The 12,941-nt window shown below is 44.6% G+C and overlaps 1 protein-coding gene across 1 annotated transcript in view; it reads left to right on the forward strand.

Moving 5' to 3' along the window:
* Positions 1–1,245: 1,245 nt before the first annotated feature.
* The window catches only part of Tarsl2 (threonyl-tRNA synthetase-like 2), a 47,196-nt gene continuing 35,500 nt past the window's right edge, over positions 1,246–12,941 (forward strand). The window contains exons 1-5 of the mRNA NM_172310.2: positions 1,246–1,562; positions 2,601–2,669; positions 3,826–4,016; positions 8,608–8,731; positions 12,032–12,153. Of these exons, the coding sequence (NP_758514.2) occupies positions 1,293–1,562; positions 2,601–2,669; positions 3,826–4,016; positions 8,608–8,731; positions 12,032–12,153 (776 nt within the window). The 5' untranslated portion in view covers positions 1,246–1,292. The remainder of the gene's footprint in view (positions 1,563–2,600; positions 2,670–3,825; positions 4,017–8,607; positions 8,732–12,031; positions 12,154–12,941) is intronic.

Genomic DNA, 12,941 nt, shown 5'->3' on the forward strand with positions numbered 1-12,941 from the left:
TCATGTGTGAACTTATTACTGGAGTCTTTAGAGTCAAAGCCTGGCTTCTGGAAGTTTCAACGACATAAGCTCAGCTAACCCTCTGAAACATGCCAATTAAAATGACAGTTAACAATAAAAAGCAGAGAAAGGAGATTTATTCATTGTGGTTACAGTGGGAAGATGAACAGCTACAGGGGTTCAGCCACCTACCCCAAGCCCGTCATTGGGGTGCTAATATGAGGTTTAAGTTTAAGTAGAGGCCAGTGGTGGAGGTGTGGCTCCATCATCGGCTTAGTTCCAGTCTGTCCAGCAATTCCTAGGGCAACTCCTCCCCCAGGGGGCAGCAGGGCTTCAGCCCTTTCCTGCTCCAGGATGAGAGCTTAATTCTTTGCGGACCACTGTTTCCAAAGTCCGATAGCACAAATGTTTCTACTTAAAATAATCTTAAGACAGTTATAAACAGCATTTGCTCTAGACTCAAATAGTGAACAATGTTGTGCTGGCCAGGCTGAAGTTTTTGTAGTGCTCTTCTGTGTGTCCTTGCCAAGTGCCACTGTATTTGCACAGCCTTGGCATGAAGGTCTATTTTCAATGGCCGCTTTTCAGAACCTGTTTGCACAGTGTGGTGACTGCAAGAATTTAAGAGGGGAATGAAAGAAATCCATCAGGCTTTGCTAACGGTTTGGACAATCTGGTCAAGAGACGCACCTCCTCTGGGCTTCAATATCTCAAACTCCAGTTTCATTAGACTGAACACACTTCCAGTAGCACCTGGACATGCCTCCAAACGCTAAAGATGCCCATCCGGTGGTCCCACTCCTGCTGCCTAGGTCCAGAGCGTAGTTCTCAATCCTGCAGTGCACCCAACATTGGCCGTGTTCCTGCCCGTGCTCCCTGCCACACTCCCCTGCCCATTTTCCTTGTTTTATGAAGCATTGCTCAGCCGTCTCATCTTCCCCAGCGATGATGCCGCGCTGTCTCATCGCTTCTCCTCTGAAATGATGCCTACCCTTGCCCCTCCCATCACTCCTGCCCCGCCCTTCATTATCCTATAGCCCGCCCCTCTTCTTTGCCCATCGCCTGGCCTCTGCACAGTTGCCCCGATATGGCCCCGCCTCTTGCCCGTGCATCGCTCCGCCCCATGCAGGGATACCCAGCTCCAGCCCCGCCCCTCTTCCTCCATCGCCCCGCCCCATATAGTGATGCACCCCCACTTCACCCCGCCTCCCGAAGTCCTTCAGCTCCGCCCCGCCCCGTCTCCTTGTCACTCTGGCTGGGCTGGCGGGCTCAGGTGGCACAGGGAAGCTACCATGGCGGCCCAGGCCCTGGCGGCTCAGGCGGTGGCCTCGCGCCTGCAGCGGCAGGAGGAGGACATCCGCTGGCTGTGCGCGGAGGTGCAGCGCCTGAGGGACGAGCAGCTGCGCGGGCCCGAGCGGGGCCAAGCCGAGGGCCCGCGCCTGACACGCGAGGTGGCACAGCTCCAGGCGGAGAACCGCGACCTGCACCAGCGCCTGTGTGGCCTGCGGCTGCGCCTGGCGGAGCAGCGCCGCACCGAGGCCGGGCGAGCGGCGGCGCACGAGGTAACCGGCGGCCCAGGAGTACGCACTCAGCGGGTTCCAATTCTGCACCCGGGTGCGGACAGGGCTGCAGGGTGTGTCCCCGCCCGCGCCCTGCCCACTGCCCACGGCCTGGGGAACCGCTAGGTTTCCACCAACCTCCTAACTGACCAGCTGGTATAATTTCTCAGCTCTTCATTGGACAGACTGCAAACAACATTTTTTCCCTCCAGTAGCAGATCAAACTGAGGTGCATGCCTCTAATCCAGAACTCTGGAGGCTGAGGCAGGAGGATGGCTGAGAATTTAAGGCCCGCCTGGAGTAAATATTGAGAATCAGGTCGGCCAGGGCAATATGAGAAGACGCTGTCTCAAATAAAAACTTTTTAAAAGGCCGCTTCAGTGTTTAAGAGTCACAGTATCCTTGGAGAAGAGGACCTAACAGTTTCTATTCTCTCTGCTGGCTGGTTCTGTGCTATCTGAAGACAGGTTATTTTTACTGTCTTATTTTGGTGGTTTGCTTTGAGGCCTATATGTGATCTGTATATTTAACAGAAGTATTTGATTACAGTATTTTCATGTTTTAGAAGATTATTAAGTAACAAATTAGAAGAATTTTTTTTCTAAGTTCTAAAGGCTTTCTAAAACTGAGGGGTTTTTGGTTTTTGTTTTGTTTGTTTGTTTTGTTTTTGCTCTGGCAACATCTAATGAAATAGTGCAATGAATAAGAGTCTGGTGGCAGCCACAATTTCCAGTGACATTATTTGTTTAAAGTTTAGGGAAGAGTGACAGAGAGACACAGAGACTGTGTGTGTTGCAGGCTATGGGACCCATGGCCTTGTGAATACTGGGCAGTGCTCTATTACTGAGCTACACCCCCAGTTTTAATGTGCTCGGACAGATAGGGCTGAACTCTGAAACCAGATCCCTGAGGGTTATAAGTAGATCCTGGTTCCCACAGCCCAGCCGGGACTCTCCAACCATGGGCCCTGCCGTGAGCTCTCTGGGTTTCCTCCTTCCCCGGGTTTCTCATGTACTGCTCTTGCCTCCCATTATCTTTCAGCCTCCTACCCAAAACCAAGAGAAGGACACAAAGAAGAAGAGGCTGAAGCAGAGTGAGCCTGGCCGGGAGGTAAGTCGCTGCTGTAGAAATGGAATGTTCACTAGTAATCCTGGGTCTGCGGGACGTAGGGTAAGGACATAGTTACTGGTGAAATTGTCTGGACCACACCAGTAACCTCTTAGAGTCAAGTTAGCCACTGGCTCAAGGGCTCTCTACTCTTTTCCTTCTTTCTTTTCTCTTTCTTTTGTTTTAGTTTTTTCTTTTTTTGTTTGTTTGTTTTTTGTTTTTTCTTGAAACAGGCCTTCTCTGTCCCTCTTACCTAAGGTCTTTGAATACTATACCCATGGACATTTCTCTCTCCCACTATTTACAGTGTATCTATGCAATGTTACATGGTGTAGCAAGGCTTTGGCTGTCCTGACACTCTCTCTGTCAACCAGGATGGCCTCAGAGTCACAGAGATCTACCTGCCTTTGCCTCCCAAGGGCTGGGATTAAAGGGTGGGCCACCACCACCCACTTTCTCCACGTTTTTTAAAGGTGAAATAATAGAGTTCTGACGTCATATTTCCTGCTTCTACCAGCAAGGGTTTATAGAGACCCAGCACTTGTTAGGCCCAAAGGAGGAGTACCTAGCCTCAAAGGTACTACTCTGGCTATAGAGGTCAGACAGACTAAGGACAAACAAGTAGAGGTAGACTGAGATATGGCACAGGCAGCCCCCAATGTGCACATACATGTTCTTCACTTGTGGATTTTAAAATCTGAAAACACTTGGGGAAAAATGCCCTGTACTGACTGACTTTTTTGATCATCATTCCCCCCAAACAGTACAGTATAACAGCTATTTTCCGAGCATTGCATTTTGCTTTTTATTAATCTAGAGATGACTTAAAGCATATGGGAGGATGTGAGAAGATGTGCTAAAACTGTGTGACTTTATTAAGGACCTGAGCATCCACGGGGCTCTAGGAATCCAGTTCTCGGGATACCAAGGGTTGTCTATTAAGAAGTGCTACACTGTATATATAATATTGCATAAATATACAGTCAGTGGTGGGAGAGGGATACGTCCATGAGTGTAGTATTCAGAGACACTAGGTAAGAGGGGAAGGGCTGCTGGAGGGGACATCAAGAGAGGGGGAGCATGCGGAGAGGTGAAGTAGGACCCGCTGAGCCAATAGCTCCGTGGGCTGAGTCCTTAACGGTATGCTAATGACTTTCAGGTGAAGCAACCGAATTTTATAAAAGAGAGATTGCAGCTTTTTGAAACATTGAAGACAGATCATCAACTGTTACCTGCTACTCAGGAAAAGAAGAACACAAACAACGTGATTTCAGTGAGGGTGGCTGGTGGGAAGACAGTGCAAGGAGAAAGGTGGAAAACAACACCTTATCAAGTGGCCGCTGGAATTAGGTAAGGCCCGCCCCCTTGCCGACGCCCCGCCCCCGCCAGACGCATGCGCACAAGCATACATACCTGCCCACAGACTCCTTGTTCGTCTATTTTCCTCCCTACCTGTTTGTTTGAAGCACATATACTCCAGCATTAAGTAATTGTGCCAGAGCCCGTTGAAAGGTTTTATTGACACTAAAATATTTTTTCCCTTATTCAGCTGAGTTAAATATAATGACTATTTTCCCCTGACTCCTAAGAAGACAACATTAATTGTATACGGGATCATGATCCCTTCCTAGTTAAAAAGTCCGAATTTTAAAGTTCTAATAAAAATACGTACTAGAGAAAAGAAATCTGTACCCTTTACAGTACTTTATTCATACACTAAGTAATTTCCATACACTAAGTAATTTCCATGCATTTTACAGTTTTTCAAATTGAAAATTGAAAATGTAAGATGACACTGTTATCTGTCATGGTACCTGTCTTTCTTAGGAAATAGAGGCATTAATGAAGTCTTGCTTAGAGGCAGTTTCTTCTTGTCTTATATGCTTTCTGTTGCTGTAATAAGCGTGATTACCAAAAGCCACTTGGGGAGGGAAGGGTTTATCTGGCTTACAGGTTAGGATCCATTGTGAAGGGAAGCCAAGGCAGGAACTCAAGGCATGGAACTGGAGACAGAAAGGAAGCCAAAGATTTACTGGAACCCCTACATCACAAGCCCAGTCTGGAACCCAGAAGACTCACATTTCACAAGGGGCCTACAAACACTGGTCCAAACAAGAATAGCATGACTATGCCAGCCAGTGTTCCCCAAAGGACAAGAATCAAGAAAGCCATGGTTACAGTTGGCCCCAGAGAGCAATCTCTATATAGTTCTTTCCCAGGGGTGAGATCCCTTGGCTACATAACAACAATGTGGTGAAGCACAAAAGAACAATTTTAGGAAGGAATCCAGTGATAGAATAGAGAAAAAGGAAAAAGGTGTGAGGTTCTAAGCATTGAGTATATATTATACTAACAGTGCCAAAAGAAAAAGAATGAAAACCCACGCATAAAGTCAGGTTACAGCTACTGATAAGCCAAGGACTAGCCTTGACTTGAGAGGGGTTCTAAGAGATGGGGTATCGGGGAACAGCAAAACAAACAACCCAAAGTCAAGCCGTGGATCCAAGCTGACGACCTATGTTCTGCTTGAGACAGCTTTACGGATTGGTGTGTCTCTGCGCTCTGCTAGAGACAGCTTTTCAGGCTGATCTCTGTGTTCTGCTTTCTCTGGGGATCTCTCGACAGCTCTCTGTTTTGCTCTCCTTGAGACTGCTTTCTCTTGCTATTCTAAAAATTCTCTGGATAGCTCATCTCTTGCAGATCAAAAGCCCAGATTTTTATTTAAAGATAAATTCTGCCTTTACCCCAGGTTCCTTTTCGATTATCCCATGAATCAGCATCCCTTGACCCCAGCCCACTGATTCTTTCTTTCTTTCTTTTTTTTTTTTTTAAGATTTATTTATTATATGTAAGTACACTGTAGCTGTCTTCGGATACCCCAGAAGAGGGTAACAGAACTCATTACGTATGGTTGTGAGCCACCATGTGAATGCTGGGATTTCAACTCAGGACCTTTAGAAGAGCAGTCAGTGCTCTTAACCACTGAGCCATCTTAGAAAAAGACTGTGAGTGCAAGCACAAGCACAGACAATACGATAGCTGGGTGGAACCCCGCCCTGAAATCACCATTCCTACCATGCCTGGGCCTGGATCTAAACTCCCTCTGTCCCAGGCTGAGGAATTATATATTGGTGCGCTCATGTTTTCAGCGTTCTTTCCCACAGCCTTAAGGGCTGTCCTGAAGGTCACAACCTTCTACCATTTTGCTGAGACATAGACATACCCTAGCCTTCTGGACTTGTGCTTTCTCTGATTAACATGGAATTATTAACCTTGGCAGAAAAAATATTCCTTAAAGGAGGAATGAGAAAATATGTACACTATTATACAAAGAAGTTTTACACCCACAACAACCATCAACACTCCTAGAGGCCCACGCTCTGCTGACTCTGTTCCAGAGGCATGAAATCCTGTCACACTGTTCCTTACATGGATTTGGCACTGATAGATTTGTAAATGGGACTTATCTTTGTATTTAAGAAGTTAAGATATGCTGGGGAGTGGTGGCTCACACCTTAATCCCAGCACTTGGAAGAAAGAAGCAGGTGACTCTCTGAGTTTGAGGCCAGCCTGACTGCACAGAGAAACCATGTCTTGAAAAAACAAAAACCAAACTAACAAGCAGAAAAGGAGTCTTGTGTTCTTGAGGTTGTGGAAACTCAGAAGTTTTATTCTAGGGAATTATTATTATAATTAATTTGATTTGCAAGACAGGATTTCTCTGTGTATCCTGGATGTCCTGGAACTCAGTTGTTAGATCAGGCTGGTCTACCCAAGAGATCTGCCTACCTCTGCCTCCTAAATCCTGAGATCAAAAGTATGCACTACCCCACCCAGCTTAGAGAATAAGTTTGCTTTGTCTGCATGGGGTAGGCTTTTGTTCACCCAGAGAAGATACCAGCACATGTCAGATATTTAAATCTTCAAGAAGGCTCATCTATCTTTATGGCTTTGGGTTTGATAGGCTGTAAGCATTCTAGATGACCATAGGTTACAGAGTAGCTGGAGAGGTTAGCCATGACTTCAGGAATATCCCCTGACTTTTAGTGAAGATTGCCCATGTCCCTTCCATGCTGTGTTATCAGGTGACATATAGACTGATTCCCAAGACCCCAGTGACAGAAACAGATCCTTTGCCTTTTGGACATTGACATCTACAACTGCACACTGGGCAAGTTCACTCAGTAAGGTGTCACAATGGTTGTCTGCAGTTGTTTGGGGGCTGTTTACCAGGGAACCGTAGAAAAATATCAGTCTTTCAGGACCACCCTCACTGGAGATGAAGGCCCATCCTCCCTTTAGACCAGTGGTTCTCAACCTTCCTAATGCTGCAACCCTCTAATACAGCTCCTCATGTTGTGGTGACCCCCCAACCGTAAAGTTATTTTCATTGCTACTTCATAACTGTAATTTTGCTACTGTTATGAATCATAAGTATCTGTGTTTTCTAATGACCTTGGGCTACCCCTATGTGTCATGTGACCCCCTCAAGGGGTTGACAACCACTGCTTTAGAGGCTGTGACATAATCCTCCCCTAATATGACCTTCCTCTTTTTAGAGGGGTATTGCCCCATTTCTTATAACGCTGTTGAGGTCCAATGCAATTCCTAGCACCTAGCTTGAGAGCCGTGGGAAGGGACTCTGGTGTTTTCTGCTGTTAAGAAAGCTTGGCATTGGATTCCAACATAAACCATGAACAACGCATTGTCTATGACATCATGATTTCACTTTCATTTTTTTTCCATAGGAAAGAATTGGCTATGAAAGTATGTGTTCAAGAATGTTTGTTATAACAACAAACCAAACCCCACAAAAGTATAACCAGAATGCCTAGCATTTGGCTCTCGCGTAACGATTAAATAATATATGTTGGAAGTCTGTCTGCAGATAGACACAGTGCTATCATTTATTTTTAGCTTTAAGAAGTGGGTTACAAAGTAAGATATACAGGACAGTCTTAAATTTTTTATATTGGTGTATATATAAAAGATTTGGAGAATATATAATGCTAACAGTCATTTTTGAAAGCTCCAAGTGTACCCACCCCATCCCATGCTTTCCTAGTTTTTTTCTTCTAACTTTATTTGCCAATAGTTCTCAAACCATAAATGTCATTTTTGGAATATGGAGGAGGGAGCAAAGGGAGGAAGGGAGGGAGGGAGGGAGGTCTCTATAGATAATAGGTAAAGGAAGCAGATAATGCATTAAAGGTAAAATTAATCATCAACAAAATCAAAGTGCCAGTGTTCGAGATCACACTGGCAAAGATCTGAAACGTCATTTAGGGTGAGTGTAAGTGTCTGAGCCTATATTTATCAGAATCTTGTGAAGGCACCTGCCCTCATCCTGTGGACTTTTCTATTATATTTTATTTATTTGACTTTATTTTTATTTCTGTGGACTTACAGGGGCACAAGGAAGCACAGGTTTTCATGGCCACACATATCATCTGAGAGAGCAAAACCGAAGGAGACCCAAGTGTGCAAAAGCCAGGGCTCCCTCACTAAACTGGGCCCTTCCAGCCTGCCTGGGGATTCTGGCTGATAACATAGCAATAAAAAGTAGGCTATGAAATTATGCTCATAACTAGATGTTTTTATAACCTGGGTATGATGCCAGTGTAAGAAACAACCAGAGAGTGATGTACCATGTACCAAAATGTTATAAACAATTACTTCTAGAACGAAGGGGTAAGATTTATATGAGATTTTAATTTTATTTTTTGTGCTTTATTTCTCAAGTTTTAAAAAAAAATGGCAAGTGTATATGACTTTTATTCATAAAATAATTGTTATGTAGTAAAATATCTGTATCCTATTAGTTCACATCTGTACTTTCTATCTAACTTCTTTTAAATCCTGAAATTATTTTAAGCTTTTCTTACAGTGAAGTATAATATTATAAATGTTAACCTCAAGTGGGTTTTTTTCCTCCTACTAGTAAGGAATTGGCTGAACATACAGTGATTGCCAAAGTGAACGGTGTATTGTGGGATCTGGACCGCCCGTTGGAAGGGGACTCCACTGTGGAGCTGCTGATGTTTGACAACGAGGAAGCCCAGGCTGTAAGTATTTAAAAACCAACCAGCCAGAGTTGGGTCTTAATAATATGAGAATTATGGGAAGTACCATGCATTGGAATCAAGGGTGATGAAACTCTTGGCCTTTCAACATTTAAAATTCCAACATGGCATTTAATGATAACTAACAAGCATTTGTAGAATATGTGCTCAAATAAATAGACCATGCTTATTACTTCTTAAAATAAAATTATTCCCTTAAGTTAAACGTTTTAGCTATTAAATTAGTGTCTATTCAAGAATCAATTCCTACTCATCTCCTGTCATTTAATATCTGTAGGAGAATTTGGAAAAACCCTTTAGGTACTGGTAGTGCAGTGTTTTTATACGTGCCACACTTTTGTGTATGTCTTCTATACACTCATCAGCGTAGCTTGGAGCTCCCTTTCAACTGGCTTTAGTGCCTCTAAAACCCAGCCATGGTCAGCAGAGACTACATTGTTACACTTCCTGGATGCTAAGAACTGTATAATTCCCGATTCAAGGATGCCAAGGCTGTTAGCTATTTTTTTGTTACTGGGTTAAAATACCATGACAAAAAGCAGTTTATGGAAGAGTTTATTTTGGTTTAGGGTCCAGAGGGGCAGTCCATTACGACCAGGAGGCCTGGCAGCAGGTGGCTGGATGGAGAAGCTGGCTGGTCCTGTTTCCACTCACATGCAGGAAGCAGAGTGAGCAAACTAGAAATTGGGAGAGGCTATAGACTCTCAAAGCCTGCCTCAGTGATATATATATATATATATATATTCATTCCTTCCATCAAGATTGTTAAGCAATGCGATAGTAATAAAACCGTGTTCAAACGCGATTCTGAAAATGCAAGTCTGTGACCTGTCCACTCCCTGCCATCTCCAGGCAGACACACGTCAGTACCATGTGTGGTACACCCCAGCACGGTCTCCACATAGGGGTTATGCTAGAAATTCTTGACTCTAACCACCAAGTTTGCTCCTTTGCTGTTTGCCCATCTCTGCGTACCTCATCATATACCCAGCTCCAGCTCCAGACCTGGGCAGGTACGCATGCTTAGTTCCCCACATCGAGCCTCATCTCAATGCTATAGGCAGGCCCAGTAGTCTGTACTCTCAGAATATATGTAGAACCTGCACATTTCTCTCCATCTCTGTGACCACTGGCTGTGAATCTACACTTGGCCTATTACACCATCACCACCCAAACTGGCTACGTAATGTTTTTCTCTGAAATCCACCCTTGCCCAGCTGTTTTAAAACATGACTTGACTGATGTCTGCTTTAAACTCATAAAACTCAAGCTCTTGCTGTGGTCTGCCTGATGCTGGTTCTTTCCTACCCCTCAGACCTTGGTAAGTTCCTCTCTTTCCACGTACAGTCACACAGACCTTCCTCCACTTCGCTATTCATTACTGAGCCGTGTTCACCTCATAGCTGCCATGCACAGGTGTAACACACCAAGAACAGAGGTACATCTAGGTAGACATACGATTGTGTGTCACTCCCTTCAGTAGGCACAGCTGCCCCAAGGACATAATCTCTGTTTCTCTTACTATTTATTCTATCCTTGTATCTAACATATTGCTTGGTTTGTCAATATCTAGTGGATAAGGACAATGCCCCAAAGAAGATGCAGGCAGTGAGCCAGCTGTTTCAGCAGCACGCTGAGTTCAGGTGATGGGGAAGATGGCCTGTGTGGCCTGTTTCCTGAGCATATGCAGCCTGCTGCAGTAGACCAGGGTTATACACGGCCTCTCTACATCTACATCTACTTCTTTCTGCTCTGATTTATCAAATATTACTGTTACTTGTACCGTCTCTTCTTTGCTTAACAAAAGAGAAGAACATTTTGACCTAGGACTCAATTATCATTCACTTTTGGCATCTCTATTTTGGTGACTTGGTTAATTTTAACTCAGAGGTAAACTAAAATTAATTCCTTATAAACTAAGCTGATTTTGTTTGTTTTTGTTTCCCCTGAAATTATACTGACTCCTTGGGTTTCCGAGTCTGTGGGGCTGATAACCTGCCCTTGGACTATGGAAATTAGCCCATACACACACTCCAGGGGTCTCCAGCCGCCAGCAGCACTCCCTGGCGTCACCTTTCCTTCCTGAGCCTTCTTACAAACGTTTTCAAACTTGCACAGTCATATGCTATTCAGCATATGGGGACTTGTCTTACTTAGGGTTACTCTTGCTGTCATGAAACACCATGGCCAAAAAGCAAGAGGGGAGGAAAGGGTTTGCATGGCTTATTCCTCTATAATACTGTTCATCATCAGGACAAGAACACAAGCTGGGCAGGAGCCTGGAGGCAGGAGCTGATGCAGAGGCCATGAAGGGGTGCTGCTTGCGGGCTTGCTCCTCATGGCTTGCTCAACCTGCTTAGCGTCTTTTTTTTCTTTCTTTCTTTCTTTCTTTCTTTCTTTCTTTCTTTCTTTCTTTCTTCCTTCCTTCCTTCCTTCCTTCCTTCCTTCCTTCCTTCCTTTCTTTCTTTCTTTCTTTCTTTCTTTCTTTCTTTCTTTCTTTCTTTCTTTTATGTATGTGAGTACACTGTTGCTGTCTTCAGATACAACAGAAGAGGGCATCAAATCCCATTACAGATGATTGTGAGCCACCATGTGGTTGCTGGGAATTGAACTAAGGACCTCTTGAAGAGCAGTTAGTGCTCTTAATCACTGAGCCCTGATCCATCTTTCCAGCCCCTTGACCTGCTTTCTTATAGAACCCAGGACCATCAGCCCAGGAATTGCACCACCCACAATAGGCTGGGCCTCCCCCCATCAATCACTAATTAAGAAAGTACCTTACAATTGGATCTAGATTCTCTCCCTCTAGATAATTCTAGTCTTGTGTGTCAAGTTGACATAAGACCAGCCAGCACAAGACAACACAAAGTCCCATTGACTTTGTTAATATCCCCAAGTAGCCACTTCCCTGTCTGTATTGAGTCCAGAGAGGCTGTCTTGGAGAAACTCGGGGAACTGGTACTCCCCCATCCCTGTTTCCATGTGGCCACTCAGCTCAGTGTTCTGAGCAGATGGGCTGGTTCTGTACAGTCAGTGGCATAGAAGGAAAGTTAGGAAGCAGCTACACTGTAGCTGCAGTGGCTGGCAGAGCTACTCTGAGCTAGACCTAAGTTTGCAGGGGAGCATGCAGGCAGGGACACTCCCTTCCACATAGGTGTTGGGGACTCTCTACTTTTGGTGTTTATCCCCTCCATGTCCATTCACTTGATTACCTGTGCTATTTTACTGCTGATGGCCTGTGATGGTTTGGTAGCTAACAGCTTTCCTGTCTACATCTTGCAGGTGTACTGGCATTCCAGCGCTCACATCCTGGGGGAGGCCATGGAACTTTACTATGGAGGCCACCTGTGTTATGGCCCACCCATTGAAAATGGGTTTTATTATGATATGTTTATTGAAGACAGGTAAGGCTGCCGAATGATTGCTTGTGTGTATGCCATTGTTTTATAATGGTTACATGTTAGCTCAGTCACTGTGTATTGTGTGATTGTCAAGTGGTTAGCCATTTGTGAAAACTGGTTTTCAAATGAGCTTAGCTTAGAGAGTAACTTTCGACCTGGTCTTTCTTCTGCCTGGGAGGATATTGTGTGCTGTATATTTTTTGCTTGTTTGTTTGTTTTTGAGACAAGGTCTCACCATGTATCTCTGCCTGGCCTGGAATTCACTATGTAGCTCAGACTGTTCTTGAACTCACAGAGAGTCTCCTACCTCTGTCTTCCACATGCTGGGATTAAAAACATGTGCCAACACATCTGTCGTATGTTGATATTTCTTACAGACTTGCCCAGTTTGAGCTGTTTTTACTTATAAGTTTAGAGTATGTTTATTTATAATACCAATGACTGTAAGTGTGTGGGTATTTTGTTTGTCTTTTTTTCCCCCAAACATCAACGGATTCTCCAGCCTTCTAGATACCAACTAAGCATTAGCCCAGACCTATAGTTCAAGTCTCAGCCCTATAAGGCTGCCAGCTTGCAGATGCCAGTCACAGTTGAAGCTTCCCACATCTGACCCACAACCCACACTCTGGGTTCAGTGGTTGGTACGGGCTCATAGCGGACTATTTATTATTATTATTATTATTATTATTATTATTATTATTATTATTGTGATGATGATGAAAGCTGTTACAAAGGGTATAGATGCACAGCCAGGAGGGGTATGGTGCTTTCCATGCCCCCTGGGCTGTCCC

Source organism: Mus musculus, chromosome 7, assembly GCF_000001635.26.
Source record: "Mus musculus strain C57BL/6J chromosome 7, GRCm38.p6 C57BL/6J".
In the NCBI taxonomy this organism is placed as follows: Eukaryota; Metazoa; Chordata; class Mammalia; order Rodentia; family Muridae; genus Mus; species Mus musculus.